Raw genomic sequence first — 26,061 nt, forward strand, 5'->3', positions numbered from 1 at the left:
AATCTCAAGTCCTTGTATACTCACCTATTGAAAACTCAATTTGAAAGACGCTGACCAACTCCGATGCAGGGAGTGCCATGGTGCCGATTCTGATCAGACTCATACTGATGGGAGAAACCTTCAGAGGGTAGCGATTTATATGAGATCGGGATTGCTACTCATGCTGAATGAAAGGTTGAGTTTGAGTGTTAGGTTTAATTCAAGGGCTGTGAAATACCAATACGGCAATATACGAAATATTCTGGTCTATTGAATTCAGCATTATTATGTAGGGGATGTCCTCGTTGGGTATACAATCTGATTAGAGCATATTCGAATGTCGAAGTCTCAGAACAACTCCTTTTCTAATCTTATACACTAGACATCAATTTTTTATCAGTGAACCTCCTGGGCTTTAAATGAGTGTATTAAAAACACCGAGCAATTAATTACAGCCTATATTTGTGTATTTCGACCGAGTATGTCAATCCCTTCGTGTAATAGAGAAAATGATGTCATAGTAAAACAAACTGTCAGGATGTCGGATACGTGTATCATCTAGTATCGAGGGACGGCCAATTGATGCATGAGATGGATTAACGAGAGTGTGTCTGTGTGTTCCGATCTGTTGAAAATGATCCAGGGGCTATAAACTGCGTATTACATCACAGTTCTTCCGAGAATGACCCGAATTACCATACAATTACTATTGCAATGTGGGTGGATGCTGAATAACCAAGAGCAGTGGAGAATCCACAGTATTTTACCTCTCTCAGAGTTGACACACCCCCCAGCATCCGCTCTCATTGCTGAGGTTATTCCAACAAAGTGTGGATATCCTCCATTCCCAGTTGTTGCAGGAACTCGGTGTGTTTCTGTCGTGGGAGCTGCTTTGTTAGGCCGTCCGCGGCCATATCCTTTGTTTCCACCCATTCAACATGTATCCGGCCAGTTTGAACCTCCTGTCGAAGCCAGTGATGGTGTATGTCGACATGACGAAGCTTCGTACGTAAATGAGGTATTTCCCTGGTGAGTATACCAATCGTTTGCTGGTTATCGCAATTGATCGATAAAGGGTGTTCGGGATCAAAGCGGATGGATAAGAATAGGCGCTTCCACATTTCCATGGTCTTCGCGGCTTCCGAAATCGCTAGCAGCTCTGCTTCCGTGGTGCTAGTGGTAACCGTACGTTGCTTGCTGGCACGCCAATCAACTGCTCCACCAAACATCTTGCAGATATATCCTTCTGAGCTCTTCCTATCTCTGTTATCCGCAAATGATGCATCGCTGAAGAAGGATACTGCTTCAATGTCTCCATGTGGACGTGAGCGATACGTCAAAGCAAGAGAACGCGTGTGATATAGATAGGTAATGACCCTGTTGATGGCGTCAAGGTGCTCAGGTCCTGGATTTGTGAGGAATTGTGCAAGCGCAGAGGTTGCTTTTGCTGCATCTGGTCTGGTGATTGTGGTAGCATATTGCGTTGATCCAACTTTCTGCTGATACTCATGGATCTGCTGTCGAGTTGCTTCTCCTTCATATGGCTTCAGTGCCAGTGCTGAGGGCAGTGGGGTGTCAACTTTGCGGCCATTTGTGAGATGGTACCGGCTTGCCATAGAAGAGATATAAGAGTCCTGACAGAGCCAGAGTGCTTTCTCCTGCCGATCTCGAACAACTCGGATTCCAAGAAACCACGCTGCTTCTCCCATGTCACGTAGTTCCCACTGCTCATTAAGCTTCTGGCGCAGTTCCGTTGCGCGTGTGCGCTGGGCTGGATGGTTGACGATGATGATATCATCCACATAGAAGAAAACAATGATGCCGTTTGTGGAGAAGAGGCAGAGGTCTTCCTGTACAACTTGTAAGCCAAAAGAAGTCAGGACCTTAGAAGCTTCTTGTTGCCATAGCCTTGGAGACTTTCGTAAGCCATAGAGAGCTCGCTTGAGTTTCCAGCACTGCCTCTGTTCCTTGAAACCCTCTGGCATCTCAGTGATGATCTCCTCATCAATCCAACTATTAAGGAATGCATTGACAGCATCATACTGGTAAGTGTCAAGGTCAAAAGCAGCCACTAATGAGAAGACTGCTCGTGCAGTGCGTGCAGCGAGGGTTGCCGAGTATTTCTCCTCTGTGGTAAGTTTCTGGAGATCTCCTCGCACGCAGATTCTGGCCTTGAGCTTGCTGAGATAGCCATTGCTATCAACCTTATAGTTGAACACCCAACGGAGTGGTAGAATCTGTATGCTGTGGTCATTTGGTCGTTGTATGACCTCATATGTGCCTTTCCTCTTGATTGTCCGAATTTCAAGAGCACAAGCTGCCAGGAATCCCTCTCGGTAAGGATGGTTCATCATCTCCTTCCAGTTTCCTGGCTCTGGAGGTAACTCATCCTGATGCACTTGCGCGTGTGTGCGGGAGCTGTTTAATCCAGTAGCGAAGGCTGCGAGTACGCTATCCTCTTCCTTCTCAGAGATAGCTTGAAAGCTGACAAAGTTGTCATCCTCTCTTGTTCGTCGTTTTCTCGTTCCTCTCACAATGTTTCGTTCTGAAATGTCACCATCGATATCTCTAGGTGCTCTGGGAGTCTCCTGTGCGGGTGATGCAGCTGTGAGCTCATTTTGAAGCTGCTCAGCATGGTCATATGACTCCCGTGGCGGTGAGCTAGGGAATGTTCCTGGTGGAAGCGAAGGTGCCCGTTGCTGTGATGCTGATGGCGTTGGTGAAGGTGTAGCCATCTGTCGTCCCTCCTTCTGCTGCGAATTTGTTGCTTTTCCTGCTGAATGTCTTGCTGCTTGTTCATGCATGTTCTCAGCAGCGCTTTCTCTGCTTCCTGCTTCATTTGAGGAAAGAGGGACTATCTGGTGTTGTATCTCCTCTTCCTCATCCTGTTCAGTGATCCAAGGCATTGATTCAATTATATCGCTGACTGGTGGTTTGTCTAGTTCTCGTGGGTTGAAGAACTGGTTCTCATCAAAGACAACATCTCGCACTGCCCGTACAGCTCCTCTCTGTGGAAACCATACTCTCCAGATATTTGAGGCTTCATAGCCAACGAGATAACCGATCTCTGCGCGAGGCTCCATCTTCGCTGCATTCGGGATGCCCTGCTTGCGTACATACGCTCTGCATCCATAGATTCTGAGGTTGGCAAGGTTGACTCGTGGTGGTTGGTCTTGCTGGACATGAAGTGCTTCCTGGTATGGGACAATCCACTTTCCATCTCTCATCCTCGTGGGCGATCTGTTAACTATCCAAACAGCTGCTTTGACTGCTTCTGGCCACAGGTCTTTCGGAAGACCTGCATCCTGCAGTAGTGCGCGTGCTATAGTGACTATCACCCCCCCAGATCGCTCCGCGAAGCCATTTTGCTCTGGCGTTCCAACGACGCTATGCTCAACAACAAAGCCTTCCTCTGCTAGGAATTGCTCTACCGTACGACCTGCTGAACGCTCATTATCATAGCGAAAGGCTCGGATTGGTAGGTTCCACTGGGTCCTCACATATGCACAGAAGAGTGTCACAGCTTGCTGACAACCACTTTTCTTCTCGTGAGTGAATGCTGCATGGAATCGAATTCCATCCACATAGAAATGGGATAACCAGCGATCACCATTATAGGCAGGGTCAATTTGAACAAGGTCAAAGTGTATTCTCCCAAATTTCCCGTATGTGGCTCCCTGTGGTCTTCTTGATATCTGACGTTTCGCAGAGGTGATCTGACAGACCTCACATCGTTCAGGGTTACCATGAGAGTTGTCTTCACTCTTTCCATCAATTTTGACTCCATCCACCATCGCTGGCAACAGTTCAATCTTCTGGCTATATGCGTGGCCTAGCCGACGATGCCAGCGCCTGGCTGATGCTGCTGAAATGAGTGGCTTTTCTGACTGCTTGGTGGCAAAGGCTGCATCAGAAGAGCAGTATTCCATGAAGTATAATCCCTTTTCCTTTCGCACATGTAACACTGGACTGTCGCTGTTGTTGACAATGGCTTTCTTGCTAGGATTCCACCAATATCCTTTATCCTCAATCTTTGAATAGGATATCAGATTGGTATGGAAGCCCGGGGAATAATGAACATTGGTGAGCTCTACCACTTGAGGCTCGCCAGTTTGAGGGTCCTGGCCTACCATGTCCACAGTGCCATACCCTGTAGTAGCAGTCATAGTATCACCTGTTTTAACAGAGCTTTCCCCTTTGATGAACACTTTGAAACGCCCACGATCATTACAGATATGCAGGGTAGTGCCTGAATCAAGAATCCAGCGATTTCTGAGCGGTTTGGCCACCTGATGCTGACCAGTTGATGCTGCAGCTGCAATGAAGAAGCTAAGCTTCTCTTCTGATACTGCTAATTGAGCCTGCGCTGGTGGTGCTTCCTTCTTTTTCTCCATCAGCTGCTTGATCTTCTGTTGATCCTGAGGACTCATTTGCTTGATAGCATCAGTTAAGCGCTTCGCAATTCCTTCTCTTGGCTTCCAGTCGTCACTTCGCAGGGTCTCATCAATATACCAGCACTCTGAGTAGTGGTGTCGAGGGTATCCGCATGGGCACTTCGTTCGATAAGTCTTCTCTGTTTTCCCAGTTGGCTTTGCCTCTTTCTGACCATCCAGGGTTGCGAAGGCCATCTTCGGTTGCTTCTTTCCAGAAGTGAGTGCTAGATCTCCACGGCGGCTACGATAATCGGCAATAACCTCATGAAACGTAGCAGTCGTGTTCATACGAAGCTCACGTCGCCATCCCGAGCAGAAGGTGTCATCTAGCCCCTGCACAGCATCTAGGAAGTCACGAATAGCATCATCTTTCTCAATACAGTCAGGAACCTTGGCAGCTTTTGCCTCCTCATATAAGCTTTCCCACTGTGTGAGCCACTGATCAATGCTAACATCTCTCGCAGGTTGCCTGATCATCAATCTCCACGCACGTCGGAGCTCCTGTCGTCGATTCTCAGGCTTTGGCTTGAATGTCTCTGCCAGTTTCAATAGCTTCTTCCTTGGAGTTTCCTCATCGACAATAAGATAGTGAAACTCAGTGGCTACTGAACGGGTAATAAGGCTATTCATGCGCGCCATAGCCTTAACAAGCCGCTGTCGCTTTGTTTCCTGCCGCTCATACAGCTGTATCTGCAACTGCCATCTCCTTAACTCATCATCAGTGAGGTCCACGATATCCTTCTCTCTACCGCGATGGTCCACAGGCATCATAGGTTCCCGATGTGCGATTGGAAGCTGTTCAACTTCTTCGTCCGACTTCTCGAGGTCAAGATAATTCCACACATCTTCAGATATGGCTGCTGACCTGATATGTCCTATCCAGATCCTCCACTGCGATTCCGCCCGTAGTTTCTGATCGGGTGGGATCATTGCCATCTCCTCTCTTTGTGAATCGGCCATCCTGTCTTCTCTCGCGATGATACTGATACTGTGTTGATACTAGGTTCAAGGGTACGGGATTGCTGCGTTGAGCGCGGGGCGAGGTTCCAATTTCTCGCGTGATGCGTGCGTTCAGGGGTATCCCGATCGTGCGAATCGCTGCTGCAGTGCTGCCAGGGGTGGTACGCTCGCAGTTACACGTGTGCGGCGCGGCTAACCGGGCTCATAACTGTCAGGATGTCGGATACGTGTATCATCTAGTATCGAGGGACGGCCAATTGATGCATGAGATGGATTAACGAGAGTGTGTCTGTGTGTTCCGATCTGTTGAAAATGATCCAGGGGCTATAAACTGCGTATTACATCACAGTTCTTCCGAGAATGACCCGAATTACCATACAATTACTATTGCAATGTGGGTGGATGCTGAATAACCAAGAGCAGTGGAGAATCCACAGTATTTTACCTCTCTCAGAGTTGACACAAACGTCATGCCAGCCCCTCCAATGCTCCTATGTACATACCACCTACAATCTCAGGACACGTATCTAAATACTGTATAAAAACAATGCCACCAATCCGCAGCCCACCCTCAACCCCCAAAAAGCGCCGCGATTTTAAATCCCGACCAGCGACTCCACATTCTCAACCTACTGTACGTGTGGAGAACTACTCTTTTCGCACGATTGCGGCCTGAATTTCATGTACAGAGGATCAAGCACGTTATACCTGCAGATCGGGACAAGGAACGCCCCAAAAAGCGCGTTATGGCCAAGCTCACAAGCTTTCAGATACCTAACTCAACGACGTGACCAGCTGAATTCACCAACGGCCTGAAAATTGCTCGAATAATCTGGATGCGCTTGTCGTGGTGTTGAATCTTCCCATCCGCGGCAAAACGCTTCAAAGAAATTTCAAGAGCCGTGGTATACAGATGCATCCTGTCGCGGGAAAGCCTCCAACGCGAAGAACACTTTTTGCGGAAAGGGCAACGATGGCAGTGCCAAGGCCGCCAACATTTTGGAGGGGTGTGGGGACAATGACGGACGGCGACACCGAGAACTAAGCTCAGGGGCTTGAGAAAGGGACAAACCTTGGAATACTTTTCCAAAATACATCTAATTCAAACGATTACTAGCGAGCCTAGACAGCCAATAACAAGTGACAAGATCACCTTTTTACCGTTCCTATACGGAACTCCAATATGATATACATTAAAGTAAAAACTAAAGAGAACTGGGTTATCGTAAACACATTGAAAAACCCATATCCTGCCTATCACAAAGAAAAAAAGATAAATATGCATGACAGGAAGAAATGAGATGGGTATCGAATGTATTTCAAGGCTTAGAAAAATTCCCACAATTGAAGAACTCCGAATAGAACACCCCGGGCCAATTCTGTGTATAAGTCCGACATGCTAGCGATGAGAAAGGAAATCGTCATATCCGTTGAATCGTTTGAGTGATGATGTGTCGTGTTTTTAGCGGCTGAGGGACTCGTGTGGTAGGAGTTTGTTCTGTGTGGGCTGTCGTTTTATTTGGACGGGGTCTGCTTTGCGGCATGTGTTTGATGGCGAGGCTGGTTGCGTAGGAGGGCTGCGCAGCAAGATGGAGAAGACGATTGTGGGATGACTCGTATGCAACGATGCTATAGGTCGACGGGAGTTGGGGCTTTACTTGTGATCGAACCATCCACCATTCTCCCATTCGCCCGGCCGGTATGTGGCATTCTTTCTCGCTTCGCTATCAACAAGTCCACTGAGGAGCACATTGAGGCGGGCAAAGTTAATGGGCTTCATGACCCAACCGTCGAAACCAGTGTCGATGTACTTCTGCTTCTCCGACTCAATCAGGGAAGCAGAAACCGCAAAGACAGGAATGCGTGTATTGCGCCTGGCCTTATCTGAAAGAATCTCTGGTGTGGCATTTGCCTCGAAATTGCGAATCATCTTGGTAGAGGCGCATCCATCGGCAATTGGCATCTAATGACGGTTAGAGATTCAGATACACGATAGTTTGAGGGGGCACTAACCTGGATATCCATCAGTACCACATCAAAGCCCTTGCTATTAGAGCAAAATGCATTGGCGCAGTCCTCGCCATTGCTAGTTAGCTCGACGGCATGACCGAGCTTGGTTAATCGTTTGTGAATGATCTTGCTATTGACTGGGTCGTCCTCTGCCACAAGCACTCGAAGTAACTGCGGTTGACTTGGTTGATTAGAGGTCGGTGCCGTGGAGGAGGGTACCCCACACGATGTGGCTGCCGATGACTCGGCGTTTTCGATGGACATGGGTGGGAAATATGATTGTTGTGGTTCTGGTTGCTTCTGCGTGGCGTGCCTCGAAAGACGCACGGCACTCATCGGTACACCAGAGTCAGTCACGTTAGCCGTACCCGGTGTTGGTGGTGTCTTCATCGCTTGCAAGGTCAACGGCGGGGTATGCGTGACTGTGCCAAGGCTGGCAAGAGGGTCGTGTGGTTGTGAAGCCGGATGCGACTGTGACAATCGATTCGCGCCCAAGGGCGAAGATGACATGGAATGAGGGAAAGTGCCCGCGCTTGCTGGACTGGTCGCCTGCTGCCTCGCTGATATATGATCGGACCCCTCACTCCGAGTTCTGTTGGAGCTTTTCGAGAAAGGTGGCTCCTGTATGGCACTGATAAGTCTGTCTGCATGACTCCTTCCACTGCGTGAACTGCCAGTGCTTCGGAGACTCTCGGAGCTGCGTCGTCGTGTATCTTGGGAATCTACGACGCCTCTAACGAGAGTAAATTCTCGGTCCGAGATCATCGGCGTAGGCGGTTTTGTCGTGTCGCCAGGAGTAGTTGTTTCGGTGGGAGTTCCTGTTGTAACACCATCGGGCACCTTGAACTGCAGAAGAATTTTGAAGCGACTTCCTTTCCCTTCTTCGGATTTCACTCCCAACTGGCCCTGCATGTTGTGAACAATGCGGGCCACCAAAGCCAGACCCAGTCCAAGAACGCGCTTGGAACCTTGTTGCGGGACATCTGTTGGCATTGTTTGCTCGGATTGCTCCTCGGGGTAATAATCATCATCAGTAGAGATCTGCTCCAGTTCTTGGAACAAGGCCTCTAGCTTGGCTTTAGACATGCCAGCACCGGTGTCGACAACCATGGCCTCGACAGCCACATGGTCTGGTAGTCCTTGTGCTGCCGAACGCCAAATCTCAACGGTGACTGCTCCGGAGGTAGTCTTCTGAATAGCATTGGAAATGATATTTGAGAACACTTGTCGCACGCGGCGCTGGTCACCCAGCACGATGTTTGGAATACCTGGTTGAACAGTGACGGTGTACGAAATGTTCTTGCGCTTAGCTTCATCTGCAAACATTTCAGCTGCTTCGCGGAAGGTCGTTTCGAGGTTGAACTTCTCATCCTTGATCAACTCTTGGCCCTTCTCGGTGTTTGTGAGATCAAGAAGGTCGTTGATGACGTAGATCAAGGATTTAGACGCAGAGTGAGACTTTGTCAGGCTTTCGCGAGTCTCTGCATCGATCGTTCCTTCAAGTGCGATTTCCAAATAGTTGATGATGGCATTCAGAGGAGTCCGAACTTCGTGGGCGGAATTGGCCAATAGCAGTCGTGTAAGCTGAGAGTTTTGCATAGCAGCCTCCTTCTGTCGCCAGACCTTGATGAATTTTCCATAAACAAGACACAACACCGCAGCGGTCTCAACGTCTGATTCTGACCATTCGCGGGACTGGCTCAAAACGGTCTCGCGCCAGGCGGCAAAACTGTTGCGGGGCTCCAGATACCCAGCAGTTGCTTTTCGCTTGGCAATATCGTACGGGTTGCCGGCCCACTTGATCTCTGTGAGTTGTCCCTTGCGGAAGAACACGATGAAGTCGTTACCGCCGGTCGATAATGGCACGTATAGCAGACCCGAAATTGTCTTTAGGCCAGGTGGATAGTGGAGGTCCGGGAAATCTTTGATGATGTCGTGGGATGCAAGGACAGAGTGGATCTGGCGCATTCGGAGGAACTCAAGAAGAGCCAAAACTTCTTGTTGGTGTTGATTGTCGCCGAGGATCTTTGTCTCGTCGCGGATCGACAAGGCGCCATAGTCAGCACCAAACAATTGTAGCATATCGTCAGACGATGCGATGATATAGCCAGATGGATTCGCCTCGGTGGGAACAGTGTTAATCAATTTCCTTGCCTGCAGTCGGGAGGCGTAGGACAATCGCTCAATATTGCGCGAAACTGTATCACCAAGAAGACGGCACATCTTTCGGACCGGAAAAGACACCCGCATACCCTGGTCACCATAGGAGTGGCAGGATATAAGTCCCCACAAATCGTTAAAAGCATTGACACTGATTGACATTGAGGATCGCACTTGCATGTGACCCAAATACTTAATATGAATTGGCGACATGGCTCGGAGATAGGCGTGGGTCATATCCAACGGATTCTCCAGATCTTCCAAGGTTCGACAGACCAAGCGAGAAGTCTCCTGGTCACGGTCATACAAGAGTCGCACTTTGTTGATTTTGTACAGCTCACGAGCTTGTGCAGGGATGTCAGACGCAGGGAAGTGGAGGCCTTTGTACAGATCAATCGAGGTTTTGGGATCCGCTAGTTCGGCAACGACTAGACCATTCCAACTGCTGTCGAACTGGTAGATCAAGACCCGATGGAAACCAGTCAACTCTTTGACCAGGCCTGTGGTGATGTTGAGGAGCTGATCGAGGTAGCTGGCACGACCCAGTTGCTCTTGGATTTGTGTCAGCATACTAAACACATCCATCGCGGCCGCCTCGCCTTTGCGTCGACGTGCATTGCGTAGCACACGCAGGGGTTGACTGATATTGATGGTACTGGCAGCGAACTGTTCTGCGCTCGGCATTGAACCCAAAGTATCGATCGGGTTGGCCGGGGTCGAGGCTCCAGCCACGTTCAATGGATTTTCCTCATCGTCCTCCAATTCAAATTCGCAGATAATCATATCCTTTTGAGACTGGCTCACATGGACGGCACACCAAAATCGGTGTTCCTCCCCGGATGGCATCGGAATCGACAGGATGAACACCTCAGGGCCATCTACGACGGGATCATAGGCATCATCGCGGACGAAATCAATGTGGTCAAGAAGAGTGTCGGCTTGGTCTTCCTTCAGAATATCGCAAAGATTCTCTAGCTCAAACAATTGCTTCGGAGTATAGCCTGTAAGGCGTGTTGAATTTTCGCTGACGATGCGAACGACCAATTGATTGGGCGACTCCTCCCTGACAACAATCATCATGCCAAAGCTTTGTACGGCTCCTGGAAAACGAATGGGTTCATCTTCGCAGTATTGAAACGCCGCCCCATCCCTTCCAGTGATGACAGCGTGCCCGGCGTCAGTGACCACATGCTTAAATCGCGCGGTCATAAGGCCACCGTCGTCTTCTGAATGGGACGGCTGGCCTGGCACCGAATCGGCCTCTGACGGCGCTGCCGAGTTTGTGCCACTTTTGATTTTGGCATAAATCTCGGGATGTTGAACCACCTCGGACGCCATAGAATGTGTACCTAATTCGGTCGCGTCATTCGCAGTATGGGTCTCGTGCCGATCGATAGCCGTCGGAATCGTCGGTTCGGCGTCGAAGCCGACGGCGTCCTGTGGCTGTGGTTGTGATTGTGGCGGCTTTTGGGGTTGCGGCTGGGGCTGCGACTGCATGGAGTCCCAGAGTTTCGACGAGATGATCGTGTATTGGCGGGCTCCTTCGCGAGTTGGCGAGACCGCACTCCGCGGTGAGGCTGTATGGGCAGCCCTTCCAGCATTTGGGTCGACAGAGACGACGGATCGAATGGGGAAGACACGATCGCTAGTGTCGAACCCTGTGTCGGGCGCCCAGAAACCATCGTTCTGTGTGGTGGACTGCGACCGCTCCCTCGTGTCCGGTGGGAATGCGGAAAGGCTGATGTTCGTCGGTCGAGACACGTCGCTCCCTGACCGTTGTCGCGAGGTCCCCGGCTGGCTGGCGTCTGGCTGAGAAGAACCCATGTTTCCGCTGCTAACCGATGTCCGGGGAGGGAACAAGAGGGGGTTGAGAGGGGGCGAAATCTGCGTCGGGTTCGGATCTGGATCTTGCTGGTGTTCGGTGTGCTCGGGAGGTCGTACGACAATGAGATCAGACCGTCATGCGAAGGGACAGATCCCAGGTCCACGCGCCGACGGCGACCTTTTTTTTTTTTTTTTTTAAAAAAAAAAAAAATAAAAAAAATAAAAATATTTGGTGCCGCTGGGCAGACACTGCCTGTGATTATCGACGGAGCAGTGAGTGAAACACCATAGGAATCCGAACGAAGGTGGGCGGGTGGATCTTCGCAGTTGAGATCATCGGGGATCGTCATTCACCATGAATTGTGTCGATCTGATTGGAGAGGGTGTGGCGAAGGTTCCTGAGATGATAGAACCCGAGGGAATGGAGACAATCCGGAGAACACGACAGGCAGTGGAGAAAAAGAAAGCCCTATGGAGGGAGGGGCAGGTGGAGAGTGGCAGGCGGAGAGTGACATGTGCAGCCAGCGTTTGAGCGAAAGGGTAAGGACATGCAGACCGCTGTCAACCGACTGGCCTTTCAGCATCCTCCGTGTCATTGGGTGTTAGGCGGGATAGAATGGAATTTCAGTCCACTCTTACTCCACGGAGACGCCGCCAGCTCCGTTGAATGATTGGATCAAGTCCCGTAGGAATCTGTAGCAGAGACAATCCATTGGCCCTTTTCTCGCCATCATTTGGGCTGTTTCGACCACGGTGGCTGAACCAGGGTGTACTCGGTACCGGGAAATGGGACAAAAAGCAGGATTTTGCAAGTACCGGGTACGCCGCGGCCAGTGGAAGAGTCGTGGGCCCAGGCATGAGATGACCGTGCATGCCCAGAACCAGAGCCCTCGATGACATCACGGCAGGGAAGTTTTGAGAACACGCAATGTTCGATCGTTGTTTGATGAGGAGGCTTGCAGGTATCCTGCGCAATGACGAAATTGTCCAATATCTGCGCTGCATTCCAACGGTTCCTGCCTGGCTCCAGAAGGGCGCGTTGGCGTCGCGAATACACGTTCGGCCGAACCTCGGCGATCGGACAGAAATTAATTGCTGAGAGTTGCTTGCCACCGCTTACCGAAGACGGCAATTGATAAGTAGAAAACGATGAATGGGCTTAACGAAGGGTGATGTACATCAATGCTGTCATGGAGGAATGAAGAAGGTTGCGAGAGGTGAGAATGTCAATGGCGGTCGCAGTCGCGGTGAGGTCACGGGGTTGGCCATGACCACATAGCGGTTGCTGAAGGACCTTGCCCCAAGGTGCCCTATTGACGGTGAAATTGTTAAATTCAAGATTGTCCAGTCGATTAGAATTTGGTTCGTCTCAACTGGACGACACATTTGCCTGGCCATGTTTGCAATGTGTTGTTGACGAGTTATAAGTGTTGGAGATGGCGATCATTCGCTCTGTAAATCGTGTGGACGGCACAATGATCCCAAGCCCGCGCCAATCTGATATCACATCAACAGTTTTATAGTCGGGAATTAGACATGAAAACAACTTCGTCCCAACTGAGCAACGCGAAGATTTCAGATGGATAAATTGAAATTAGGATGAATCTGGCAATGAAAGATATTTACTAAAAAGAAAAAAATAGGCGAGGATAGTGAAAAAGTACAACGAACCGAATCAATTCCAATGAAATTGCAAAATATTACTATTAATTTCAATCTCAACACTCAAAGAATATACCGGAAGCTCTCAATCTCCGTGTCAGTCTTGTTGGACAATTCATCCTGCAACTCTGCCCCAACATTCATGTCCTCGGGCCTGCCGTACAGACGATCCCGCCGACGGTTCTCATAGATGTAGTAAAAATAGAGAACAACGAGGAAGAAAATACTTAACACCAGTCCAGACATCGCAGCCTTGATTCCAGTCTAGAGAAAATTATCAGCAGGGCGACGAGGCGCAGGACAAAAAAGGCAGACGCTCACCGGATAAGACGGCTCCTCCGAGGCGAGGAAGAACTGCGGCCCAACCACATTTCCAACACAATAAGCAATAAACAACAACGAGCTGACCACACTCTTCTTCGAAAAGCCCGCGACATTCGATGTGACGATACTGAGTGAAATGGGCAGATTAACCGCATAGACAATACCGATACTCAACCCAACCATGCGACCGACCTGTTCGTCGGGATTCAGCTTCCAGATCAGTAGCATACCAACCACAGAAACAAGCGTATTGAAAATCTGAGCGAGCACGCGAGAGTGTGGAATCCAGGTTACGGCCAGTGAGGTCAGGATCAGGAAGACGACCTGGGCAGCGCCTTGGGGCATTTGCATGAGCAGAGCTTTGAGATCCGTGAAGCCGAAGCCGGCTGTGATGATCGATGTGAACTGGAGCCGTCAGTGATGCCTTTCCTATATGAGGCTGCGGGTTTCTCACAGTTGTAATCCCGCCGTTGCATAGATTCGAGGTCAGCGAGTTCAATACCAAGCACCACATTTGGGGATCCGTGAATGCCTGGACGGCTTGCGACCACTTGAACTTGTCGTTATCCAAAACACCGGTCTTGTTCTTGATCGTGCGCTGGACGGCAATTGCGCGCTCATTTTCGGTCAGGAAGACAGTCGTGTCTATCGAGTTGGGGAGGAAGAAAAACAGCACGATGGCATAGGCGGAGGTAAATGCTCCGAGAATGAGAAACAGGAGCTTCCAGTGGGCGATTGCCGTCGTGCTGATGTTGCCGATACCGTAAGCAATCAAACCGCCAACTAGGACAGCGATGCAGTTTCCGAAGAACCAGGCAGATTGTCTAGAATATTAGTCAAGAAGATAGCAGGTAGGGTATAATGGGACATACCGAATAGGCTGCTCCTCACGTTTGTAGAACATGCCAGTGAGCAGTGTAAAGCCAGGAGCGATAGCTGCTTCGCCAACACCGAGGAAGAACCGAGCGCACATCAAGCCGGCCCAGTTGGTGCATGCCGCATGGCACATGAGAATGCCACCCCAGATGAACCTAAAGAGTCAGTATTTTTCTGCTTCTTCGGGCTGGAGATACTGACACTGAGCACGCCAAGTACTGTCCAATCGGCAACCGGACGATCACATAAGAGCTTGGCCAACTCCAGAAAAAATAGCCAAAATAGAATACTGCTGATGCCCATGAGTAGTTTGACCCATGCATGTTCTGTCACGATCAGCAAGTAGTCGGAGATCAGTATTATTAGATCGCACCAAGTCTTCTCTGAGATTGAACAGCGTCGCCTGGCTGAGGGCCAACTTGTCGAGGAATTGAAGAAAGTACGCCGCTCCCATCAGAGGCATGAGACTGCACAGGAGTCAGCACTACCAAAAAGCAAAAGTCGAGGAGAGCAATGCACTCACTAACCGTCCAACTTCCTCAACACCCTCCTCTCCTGCTCAGGCGTCGACTCAACAGCAAGTATCTGCCCGAGGTCAACATCCTGACTAGAGAGGTCAACCTCGCGCTTATAATCACGTCCATATTCATCCGCCATAGTGACAGCGATTCAGGAGACCAAAGTTCGCAGTAATCAAGAAAGTCCAAGACATCCCCTAGAGCAAGGTCCGCTCCAGAATATATCCCAACACGCGCGGAACAAAGCGCAACAAACACAAAAGTCCAAGCTCCCCAAATTTCAAACGATCGGTGTCAACTTCCCTCCACGCTCCGACATCGCGAGCACGCCCGCATAAACCTACCCATATGGCAGACCCGGCAACGTTCCGCGGTGGAGCACACCATCCACAGAAGGAAGCTTAACCACTCTCAACCAATCGATACCCCGGTTTTAGATTTCGCTGCTAATAGATTCGAAATCCCCCCACGACGATGTTGTCCCCGGACCACAACGCTGTCTGAACCCCGGGGTTGAATCCCCGGATTGTAGCCGGTCTGGAGTTGTGGGGCCCGCTTCCCCGCACCGAGGGGTGTATGTTCGGTCGGATGTTGGATTCGGCAGATGGGATCCTAGCTAAGGGTAAGGAATGCGTTAGCTTTGTCGCTAGGAAGTTCGGACGGTTGGTTGGGCTGTACTTGGGGGAAGTTTGGTGGAATTGAGTAAGGGTGGCGGGAGGAGCCGCGAGATCGATCTTGGCGATGTCAATAGAGGGTCGGAGCACGAAAATTACGGGGGATATGATTCCCCCAAAAAAAGGGCTTAACGTAGTAGCAGCAAAGGTAGTTCTTGATATTTCTACGCGTCTAGATCTTCCTTTACAGATCTCGCAAAGGCATCATCTGCCAAAACACGACATCCAACAACAGCCATGCCGGCAGCAGAGTACAAAGCGCGCTTGAATCCCTCCTCCGACCCAGCAGCAGCAGTAAACTGAGGTGTATGATTGACGCCGTCGGCGGGGATATAGAATCCGCCGTGGAAGCCAGGGACTTCATACGAGACATTGCCCATATCCGTAGATCCACCACTCAATCCACCATCCTGGCTGGCAGCATCAAAGATCGTACTATGCCCCATCTCATTCATGACGTCCGTAAAAGACTCGCAAATGGGACGGTTGGCTTTCATATCCTTGTACGATTGCTCCCTATTGTTTTTCAGCAATAGTCATATCTCAGGCCCAGGGGGAGTATAGCATACCATTCATATTCAACCGTACACCCCGTAGCAGTCGCCGCAGCCTCAAAGCAATCCACCACTCGCTTAGTGAGAGGCTTCAACGACGCAGCAGTCGGCGACCGAATATAATACTCCACCGTCGTAGAAGCAGGAATAACATTCGGACGCTCCCCACCGCGCAGTACAACACCATGAATCTTCTGCGTCGGCAAGATCTGTTGCCTCAACATTGAGATATTCACATACGCCGCGACAACAGCGTCAAGCGCATTAACTCCCTCCCAAGGTGCAGCAGACGCATGCGCAGGCTTGCCGGTATATGTAACAGCGACCTTGTCATTGGCCAAGTACATCCCGGTACAAGAACTGGCGCTAAGGAGCGTGGGATTGCCGGACAGCAGAGGGAACGGATGAACCATGAAGCACGCATCGACGGATTTGTATGCACCGGCCTTGATGAGGAGATTCTTTCCACCACCACCTTCTTCGGCGGGCGTTCCAAGGAGTCGGATCGTGTACCCGATGTCGTCGCCGTAGAGGGTGCTCATGGTCTCGCAGGTTGCGAGGTATGCGGCCATGGAGCTTGTGGCGATGAGGTTGTGTCCGCAGGCGTGTCCGATTCCCGGAAGGGCGTCATATTCTGCGTTGAAGGTGATGACTCTTCCTCCTTTTCCTCGTGCGTAGGATACTTCCAGTGCGGTGTCGACGTTGTATGCTTTGCGTTGGACGATGTAGCCGCTGTTTGCGAGGCTGTCGAAGAAGGCGCTGATGTCGTCGTGTGCGCTGTGCTCCTCGAAAGCCAGTTCGGGGTTTGACCAGATCTATTTTGTCAGTAATTGGAGCCGATTGATTTGCGAGGGGTGTAGATACCTTCTGGTTGATCTCGCTGAGTCTCGACTGATACTTCGCGAGGGCCTTGCGGACCTCTTGAATGACATCCGACTGTGGACGTACAGACATTTTGAAAGATTTAGGTGATTTATGACCGAATCAATTCCAAATTTCGCGATGCAGAATACGACCCTATCCCCATTTAAACAGCAACGATATCATCAGGCGCTATCCCTCCGTTGCCGACCGGCAATCTTCCGAGATATTCTCCACATACGCTAGCGCAACGCCCTGCCAAAAGCATCAAGCCCAGCAGGGGTAGCCGAAGATGATACCCAATATCGAATTCCGCTGATTCCGCAGTGGAGAAAAGACGAGGTATGCGGTAGATATCATCGGTGGTGCAACAAGATAGACAGCAGGAGGGAGCGAGGGTTTCACTGAGGCTCCGCCTCTCTCGCCCCTTCACCAAAGACGTAGGCCACTCTCAACTGCTGAGCTCTCGCCTGGACAGGCTTCGCATCGACGAAGATGCGCATTTCAACTATTTGCAGATCGTCCGCAGAGTGCCCCTCCAGTTCCAAAATGTTGAACTCGCGAACCTTGACGGCGAATTCGTCGGGGTCATCTTTGAAGATTGTACGGCTTGTTGATTCGAACATGACAGTTCTCTTGAGGATTCCTGAGTTCGAAGGAACCACATAGGGAGCCCTCGTGTCCGCTTGCTCAACTTCAGAGTTGTTGTGACTGCCGTTCGCGTTGGAAGACGTGGTGTGGTCTTGCGACGAAAGATCGATGTCCCAGGCGGTATGGACTTCGTGATGGAACTCCTTGAGCTGTTGGCGACGGCTCTCGAGAGATGGGAGCCTGGTTCTTTCTGGGATTGGTGGGTTGTTGCACATGAGGATGGGCGCTCTCGGTGCGAAAAATGGTTCGAGGGATGTGGTTGGATCAAGGGAGTCGAAGGCAGGTAGGAAGGATTTGAGGAAAAGAAGGCCCGGGGAGGCATCTGGCGCCATGGTCTCGTAGTAGCCGTCGTGGATACATGTTGATTGCACCATATTGAATCTGATACAAGCTTTCGAGGTTGTGAGGTTGAGCGTTGTTGCTTATTCTAGCTTTGTTGTCTCCGTCATATTCACGTAGTCCCACGGCAGCTTGTCGAGTGCTCCGGATGAGCTGTGTTCACCCCATAAATATACCATGACAATGAGTCTATCTGATTGCAACCTCATGTCCTGTGTTGAGTTATTTATCTTTACCAGAAGGGAATGAAGCGTTATATTCAGACAGAAATTGAACCGTACATTCATGATTGATTCAGTTATCCGGATTGTTTCCGCCTTGGGAATATTGTATTCCCGGCAATCAAAAATGCAAATAGTCTTCACATATCGAGGTAAACATGGAGATAGGAAGGCTGAAACATGTTAGTATCCGCATGGATCGTCAACGCCATTACCAGAGATCTTAAAATGAGATCTCCTGGCTCGACATGGATGAATATGTATGTCCCTCAGTGATGAAAATTTGGGTGGTTCCAGTGTGGACTACGATCGTTCCGCTAGCAACTAGGTCGTAGACGAAATTTTGACTGACGAAAATATCTCTGAGCCCACCAGAGTACCGTATAACGCAATGTGGAGCGAGCTGGTCCAATGCTCATGGTGGATGTATTCGAGGTGAAGACGCACGCGTGTCTTCAGAATTCTGGACCGAGAAATTGAACAGTCGGTTGTGGTCGCGTCGAGGAGAATAAGGCAGGCATCGGGTGCGATGAAGGGTACCGGAGAGTGTCGAGGGCTGAGAAGAAGAGCTTGATGGGTTGGAGACCGAGAGAGGCGTTGGGCGGGGTATCTTCGTACGGGCCTGCATGGTGAAGAATCGATCCCGTACTCTCACGACGCAGGAACAACAAGCCACATCATGTGTCATAACGAAGATCCACGACCGGGAAGAACCCGGATACATACTTCGGAACACATGTATAATTGGAAGTTTAGAAGTGAAGAAAAAGTAAATAATGGATGAAGATAACTTAAGTATAGTACTTCTCCTCATGGAAAGTTCAGGACTAGCTTGCTACTTGAGATCTGGCAACGTGATGGCTAGCATTGATTTCGAACGAGCGAGGGTAGACAAAGTGGTCTCTACAGGTTTTACTGTGCGGGCGTTAAAGTTGTGGAGAGTAACAAATAACAAATCATTTAATTCAGTTGGACCAAGATTGACTAGCCCACTCTTGCCAAACCATCCCTCACACGAAGTCCAAGTTCCCAGGAGATGGGTGCAACGAAGTAACGCAATGGTGGTTGACCGACGAGCAAATTTGAGAACAATCATGGAGGCAATGGGTGAATTTCGGGGAATTCTGAAGGAAGAAAGAATGTGTCACCTGGACGGTCAGACAGTCTGCGATTTCCTCATCTAGAACATACTTACCTCTCGAGTATTAGCCAGGGATGGACAAGGAAATGGAAAGCGAATGCCTATGAAGCAAAGGCAGGATGTAAGCGGCAAAAGGCACGCCGCAAACATCATAGTGTCAGAGGGATCTCACGGAAACATCATAGTACGATCAGGTTCTAGGACCGTTGTTTAATCATTCACACTGCCGAGTAAGAGGAGAAATTAGGGATTTTAAGGCACGTACCTGAAGAAATGGAATGGCCATAGCCACGCTTTTTGGTAGGAATCTGAGGGCCCGGGGCGAGGGGGACATGTCCACCTGGGATCGACGAATGATATGCTAGGTGTCAGTATGTTAGGAACATGATTTGAAACTGATCGAATGTTGGTTTAGTGGGGGTGTTGTAGTGAAATCAGCAAGCCATAACTAGTGAGAAGAGGGATCGTAGAACTTACCTTGAGGTTGACATGGTCTGGACTGCGATGACAGCGGGTCTGGACAGCATTGGACGGCGTTGGTATCGTCGAAGATATCTGGATTGTGAGAGGAGATTAGAATAAGACCCCAACCCTAATGAACTCTGTGGTGGTACGGTATAAGGGGACCGCGATTGAGTCGACCCGTCCGGGACCATTCGGTCTACCCCCAAGAAGCCCAATGACACGCAGGTAAAAGCCTCATGCCAGTTAGGCCTCAACGAGCGGAGAAGGGAGAGGACTTATCTTGAAATTGATATGGTTCCGGGTGTAGCGGTAGTGACAGTGAAGGTCAGGAATCGAAGCTCATCTCGGTTTGACGTCCTAGATTGTGTGGGGAGATTAGAATAGACACGCCAACTTCAATATGCTTCGCGGGTGAGATACACGGCCCCAATGGCGGGGCTCCAACTGCCAGGTGAACCCCAGCCATAAACAGAGGGGGGAGGAAAGGGTACATATCTTGAGTATACCGTGAGCTGCCTAGTCTGCGGGCCAGGCAGAAAAATCGTGATCGGTATCCAGCGTATGTCCTAGATGTAAAAGGAGGTTAGAATAGGTACACCAAAGTCACCGTGCTTCCAGCCAGGATCCACGGGACCCCAATGGCCAGGTGAACCTTGGCCGCACCAACTTGAAACAGAGGGGGAATTCGGGGCACCTATCTTTGGTATGATGTGGGCCTTTCCGTACAGCCATCGGGTCATCGGGTCTGGGAATATTCGTATCGATAGGACTTCCTAAACGTGAGAGGGGATTAGAATAAGCGTTACCAACCCTCCAAGCTCCCCCGCCGAAAGTTGACCAGACCCCAATGATCAGGCCCCAATGGCCGGGGCAACCTCAACGGTACCCAACTTGGAACAGGGAGGGGAAAGAGGAACACTTATCTTCAGCTTGACAGGATCTTTCGTGGAGGAATCGCGTCGGTGGATATTCGGTTCGAGAGCATGTCCTAGATGTGAGAGGAGATTAGAACAATGTCACCATTTGGCATGCTCATATAGCAAAGGAAATAAAATACCAAGGAGCTGAATGAAATGCCCCATTGGCCACATACCCCACGGAGGTACCCTGTGAGCAAGGGACAAGGTTGAACACTTATCTCGTGTTTGAACAATAGTCACGAAAGCCAGGGTTAGTCGGTGGGTCAAGAGATGTGTTGGGTGCAGGTTAAACCTCGCAGGAGCGGGGAACAACACCCAGCGTCACGATGGCAGGGACGGCGTAAGTCCTGTGAGCCTGGGAAGGGTAGGCGTAGACGAGACCTGGACAAATCGTCACTGAAATGTGAAGAAGCGAGAGCAAACAAAAACGAAAGTTAACATACCTTCAGGTGCTCGATGTCGAGGCAAATGAGGGGTGGAGTTGAATGTGAAGTGATGATGGATCTGTAAACAAGAAAGGTGGTGGTGAGTGAGGAGGGTAAGGCGGCAAGTAAAACACACAGAAGACGGGTGAGACGAGTCAGACAACACAGACAGGCCATCAACAGAAGCAGCCACTACACGAGCAAAAGAACCACGGGGTGGAAAAAACAAAAGGAAATATCGACGGGGGTTGGATATGGGGATGGGGAGATGAAGAAGAGAAATTCTGCGGCGAGAGAAATCGTTCTTTTATGTCTTGGGGTGTGGGTGGTAAGCGCACCTTCCTCACAAGTTGCAGGCAGCCAAAATGCCGATCTGACTAATGGAAGCGAGGCGAGGAGGGAATACCCTCATTTAGGGCAAGCATGTGCTCGTGAGGGAGCTGGAAAATTCCGCCAGGTGTACAGGGGGCTTTTGCGAGCTCTCCATGAATGAGGGCAGGGTGATGAGGATTTCAGGGTGTCACTTATGGCATTGAACAAAAGATGCTACCGTAGAATGACTTTGATACTTCATCTTGTAGACCATAGAGGCTGTGACGAGGATTTGAGACCATGGACCATAATCCTGGTTGTATAACGCGTGGAACCGGGAGGCGCTCTCTGGACACCCTCGCCGCCTCGTTGATTTCAATCGGTCTCACACAGGCATTGCAAAAAAACAGCTGTCTATTACAGCAAAGCGCACTCTGTGCTGCGTTCACTCAGTATACCGCCTATCCTTGCCGATATGTACCCCCTCGACTTGGCCAACTCTCCGTTAAACGCTGCTAACGTTCAGGATAAAGACTCCTGTTGAATGAACTTGCCACAGGCCCTCTGCGCCTCGTTACAACCACCACTAGAACATGGGACGATAAACGAACAGTCTTGTGGGCGTGACGAAACACGACTCCTCTGGACGATCCTCTGTCCAGTACTTCCGAAACACTGAGGTTCATCGACCACACACATCCGTTCACAACAGCACACTCCATTGCCTACCTGGCCGGGGATATACAGGGTATCGAGGCACGCAGTCATGGGGATACTAATGATAATCTGTTGTGAGGAACATAAGGAACGCTTTGGAGGGTTACCACGGCATGAGATCCGAAGTCTCGTGCGTTAATGCGGGTCCTCAGGTCCTCCTGAGCGGCGAAGAATACGCACAGGATTCGCGAATGAAATACTACGTGTTGAAGGGCCATAAATGGGATATATACGCGTCAGGGTTATTGTGGATGATCAGCCCTTGGTGCAGGATGTACTCATGCTGTGCCTCGTGCTGTCTGCTCATCGAGCCGAAGCAAGACTTCCCTCCTACTTTCCTGGCAATGGTAAAATGCGGAGTCACGAGATACAGAGCTTTTCTTGATCATTTCAATCTTGAAAAAGCTTTAAAATTGCGTAGGAATACATACGTAAAACCACCTTCACCTTCTCCCCACTCCCGCAGAACAGTCAGAAACCCCCGCAGGGCTCAACAATAGGCGCATCCAACTCCTCCTGTGTCAGCATATGCGCAAGCTGGTAATCACGATACATATTAACCCGACTATCCACGAAGTGACTTACCACATCAAACATCTTCCCCCACTTCCGACACTCGTACCGGGAAATCTTACACCATCGGGGCAGGCGGGTATAAGGCACCGGCCTGAGGCTCGGAACCGGGAACAGACGCCGGTACAGACCGTAACTGTGAAGCCCAATAGGCTCCGGTAGTTGGATGAAGAGACCTGGGAGGCCCCAGAAAGTAGAAAAGTATTCCTGGAGCCCCATCGAGGCGGTGTGCATGGTGAGCCGGCCGAGAGCCTCCTTGTCGATGTGGTTTGCTTCGTTCATCTCGATGATGTGCTTGTACATCCATTTCATTGTCCAGGTCAGTTCTGTTATTGAGAGCTGGTGAAGGCATTCGACAGGGCTGAACTGCTTGATGTTGGTTTCAGTTGTGAGAGATGGGAATAGGGGGCCCGGAGGTGAGGATGGGTCGGCCATTTTTCAGATGGTAATGAGATGGAGATATGGGGGTGGAGTTTGGCAATTTTTGAGCGAATGAACAGAGAGAAGATGGTGGAAGAGTAATTGGTACTACTTCAACGCGTAGAGGAGTTGAAGAGCAATTTGACTAAGTCCAATTCACCAAGGCAGCCGTACCTTAGGTGAGTCCTATAGGTGCACCTCCCTCCATTAACTCTGTCATCCATATACGGACTAGCGCGGTCTCTTCTCCAGGCATAAATATCACCCGTCAACTTATTTTCCTTTGGTTTTTCCCTTCCTCTCCAATTACCACACTTACGCTTGGGTGAGTCGCGGTCATGAGGGCGGTTCAGCACAGAATGTCCACCGCATTGCACAGCGCGTTGGTCGCCTGTTCAGTCACCCTCTGGGGTCTGGGAGGCACCATATTTGGCACTTCCCTTTGGGGATTCTTCAACTTTCTTTTCATCAAGGTCTGGGTCTGCGACTCGAGCTTGGAGAAGATGTGAAATATCTAGTTGGATCTATTGAGGCATGGCTGTTATCATGACTTACCCACTGTCTTGGTGTGTCTGTTTTTCAGTAGCTATGTTTTGTACGACACTCACAGGGCCGTTGATTAGGAGGGCCGTTGTGGATGTAGCTATATCATGTAGACATCAACAGCACAGAATGTTCCATCAATACAGCCGTCTTGAAGCATTCTATACTGAGGGATGTCCTTCGTGTCCGTGGTGTTCATATTTCGTATCTCCTGCGCATTCATTAGGCGCGTATTACACCGGAGGGTCGATTTTGGCTGTTAATGACTTCCCGCACCATCACGCACAAATTAAGCCAACCAACATCTATCAAACATCACGCATCTTTCACACATCGACCTCAAGGTCCGTAATGAAACTACCCTATTCACCGACGCCACCAGATAATGCATACTAGTGCAGGTTCATCTGCATCCCACGCACACTGCTCGTGACTACCCGAATCACGGATCAACACAAACTGCCTGCCTCCCTCCACGACCAACATTGAAGGCCATAGTTAACAGAAGCGCACACGCAGACATGCGCTGCTCTCTCCCCCAACCGACTATTGTGAATAATACGACCTTCCTATAGCGTTATAGACGATCAAGTGAGAAGTGAGGATCCACCCCTACCGTCAAACGAGTCACACCCCTCCAAGACACGCTCCTACTTCTATCCTCTTTCTACCGGCTGTCAAATAGCCCTGTTGCTGGTAATTACACCTCACCCTCCTCGGTACGCGCCTGTATTTCCGTTGGTTCTGGCAGGCTGTGACGGATGAACCTGGGAATAGCCTCATCTCGTGGAAGGATGCCTGAGGCATAATATTGGGTTGTTTGCACTACGCGTTCGCTGGGGACTTAACCCCTCTTTTTCTGGCCGACTTTCTTTCTCCTTCCTTCTTCATCTTCGAGATTCTCGTCGTGTAGGCACCGAATGAATCTGTTTCTTTCGAACGGCCCGTAACACAGGCTACCATATCAAGGTGCTAAATTCGAGCTTGCAATATTTGAAGCCAGAAGGGCCAGGGGTTCTGGTCTGGCTGCTTGCTCCGTTATTTCTAGAATGCATTGCTCTACATCACAATCCAGTCTTATCTCGTTGTTGAGGGCACTCTATATCGCAACGTATGGATTTTATACCCCGTGCGAGTTGCTTATAGCCCTTCGATAACTGGCACCAGGTCGGAGCTAAGGGGCTTCGAAGGTCCCGTCGGGGGCTGCTCAAGTCTTGGTCTTTCCCGTCTTTCACTCTCTGGGTTGCATAGTGTTGTGTCAACGCCATGCTACTGTTACCGGGCCGATGTGAAACAGGGTAATTAGGTGTGATATACAGTCTACAGATTTAAATTCAATAAATGGAGAGACCTGATATAATTCATAATTTGTCCAAAGTCATTAACATAGTTATACAGCAATGTCAGCGTTATCAACAGGAAGATCAAAATTATACAATCGGGACATCGTAGCGCATGAAACACCTAAATCATGATAAATGGGGACTATCCGTGTCTCTCGTAGAAGGCCGTATCCTCCGTTCCGACGTCGCAAGACTCTCCATGGAGATATTGTTCCACTCTCGCGCGCGGTTAGGCGGCGCAACACGCGTGACGTCCGAAGTAAGCTGTGAAGGATCCACGAAGCCGGGGTACTCTTCATGTTCTGTGGAGGTTGGCTGAGAGCGTTGAGTCTGCACCAGGGAAACGAGTTTGCCCAATACGCCGAATTCGAGCTTCAGCTTTATGCTGTAGACCATTGGCTTGAGTGTTGTTTGGAGGGAGTAGTACCCGATGTACTCGACGACCAACAGCGCGACGTCGAGCATGATGATGACAAAGTTGATGGCTAGCAACTCGTACATGATTTTTGACCGCCTTCGGTCCTTCTCTGGCATTAGTGAGAGCAGTTTGACTGTCTCGTAGATGTAGATGCCCGAAATAACGAATTCCTGCGCGCAGAACCAGGCCAACTGCAGGCGCTCCATGACATTGTATCCGCGGATGAACGGGGTGGTTTGGATATAGGCTGTGGAGAAGGTGAGGACGGTCGTGGGGATGAGGAGGAGGATTGCGTCGACGATCATGAGCCACAGCACGAAGCGTAGAATGCGATGGCTTTGGACCACAAGATGCAGACGGGAGTATAATACCACGGACTGGCCTGGGACCATGACATAGAACCCGATGGTGGATAGGGTGAGGGCCAGCCATAGCGGCGCGAGGGAGAAGAATTCGAGGATGTAGGCGACTGTGTGGGGGATGACGCCTGCCACGACGGAAAGGAGGAGTGTCCAAAAGTAGAGGCCGCGGTAGTGCTGGAAGGTGAGGAAGAGGAGTATAAACAGTTCGATGGCATTGTACAGTGCGATGGACGAAAAGACGATCATGAGAATGCGGACGGTCAGGTTGCCACCCTTATAACCTCCGATAAGGCCGTCCGGGGGCTCGGATAGCCCCGGTTCGTGCATGTCGCGTGTGTCGCGGCGCGACGCTATGTGATTTGGGCAGCAGGTGGAG

The 26,061-nt window shown here is 50.2% G+C and overlaps 7 protein-coding genes across 7 annotated transcripts; all 7 read right to left on the reverse strand.

Annotated features, from left to right (window-relative positions):
• Positions 1–7,026: 7,026 nt before the first annotated feature.
• On the reverse strand, positions 7,027–11,366 carry fphA (putative sensor histidine kinase/response regulator; the record flags this gene model as incomplete). The annotated part of the gene is made up of 2 exons (XM_056613591.1): positions 7,027–7,335; positions 7,386–11,366. The coding sequence occupies 2 exons, from the start codon at positions 11,364–11,366 to the stop codon at positions 7,027–7,029; spliced, it is 4,290 nt and encodes a 1,429-aa protein (XP_056478632.1).
• A 1,725-nt stretch (positions 11,367–13,091) lies between these two features.
• Positions 13,092–14,885, reverse strand: N7532_001098 (uncharacterized protein; the record flags this gene model as incomplete). The annotated part of the gene is made up of 7 exons (XM_056613592.1): positions 13,092–13,292; positions 13,350–13,757; positions 13,807–14,176; positions 14,225–14,383; positions 14,430–14,554; positions 14,602–14,695; positions 14,752–14,885. 7 exons carry the CDS (start codon positions 14,883–14,885, stop codon positions 13,092–13,094), a joined length of 1,491 nt encoding a protein of 496 aa, XP_056478633.1.
• Positions 14,886–15,584: 699 nt separating this feature from the next.
• On the reverse strand, positions 15,585–16,928 carry N7532_001099 (M20 family metallopeptidase; the record flags this gene model as incomplete). Its single annotated transcript, XM_056613593.1, has 3 exons — positions 15,585–15,936; positions 15,990–16,789; positions 16,839–16,928. The coding sequence occupies 3 exons, from the start codon at positions 16,926–16,928 to the stop codon at positions 15,585–15,587; spliced, it is 1,242 nt and encodes a 413-aa protein (XP_056478634.1).
• Positions 16,929–17,236: 308 nt separating this feature from the next.
• On the reverse strand, positions 17,237–17,860 carry N7532_001100 (uncharacterized protein; the record flags this gene model as incomplete). The annotated part of the gene is made up of 1 exon (XM_056613594.1): positions 17,237–17,860. One exon carries the CDS (start codon positions 17,858–17,860, stop codon positions 17,237–17,239), a length of 624 nt encoding a protein of 207 aa, XP_056478635.1.
• A 1,021-nt stretch (positions 17,861–18,881) lies between these two features.
• Positions 18,882–19,678, reverse strand: N7532_001101 (uncharacterized protein; the record flags this gene model as incomplete). Its single annotated transcript, XM_056613595.1, has 2 exons — positions 18,882–19,170; positions 19,665–19,678. The coding sequence occupies 2 exons, from the start codon at positions 19,676–19,678 to the stop codon at positions 18,882–18,884; spliced, it is 303 nt and encodes a 100-aa protein (XP_056478636.1).
• A 2,819-nt stretch (positions 19,679–22,497) lies between these two features.
• Positions 22,498–23,034, reverse strand: N7532_001102 (uncharacterized protein; the record flags this gene model as incomplete). Its single annotated transcript, XM_056613596.1, has 2 exons — positions 22,498–22,563; positions 22,612–23,034. 2 exons carry the CDS (start codon positions 23,032–23,034, stop codon positions 22,498–22,500), a joined length of 489 nt encoding a protein of 162 aa, XP_056478637.1.
• A 1,997-nt stretch (positions 23,035–25,031) lies between these two features.
• On the reverse strand, positions 25,032–26,012 carry N7532_001103 (uncharacterized protein; the record flags this gene model as incomplete). Its single annotated transcript, XM_056613597.1, has 1 exon — positions 25,032–26,012. The coding sequence occupies one exon, from the start codon at positions 26,010–26,012 to the stop codon at positions 25,032–25,034; it is 981 nt and encodes a 326-aa protein (XP_056478638.1).
• Positions 26,013–26,061: the final 49 nt, after the last annotated feature.

The sequence above is a fragment of the Penicillium argentinense genome, assembly GCF_028826775.1.
Source record: "Penicillium argentinense strain IBT 30761 chromosome Unknown utg000002l_segment0_segment0, whole genome shotgun sequence".
Taxonomy (NCBI): domain Eukaryota; kingdom Fungi; phylum Ascomycota; class Eurotiomycetes; order Eurotiales; family Aspergillaceae; genus Penicillium; species Penicillium argentinense.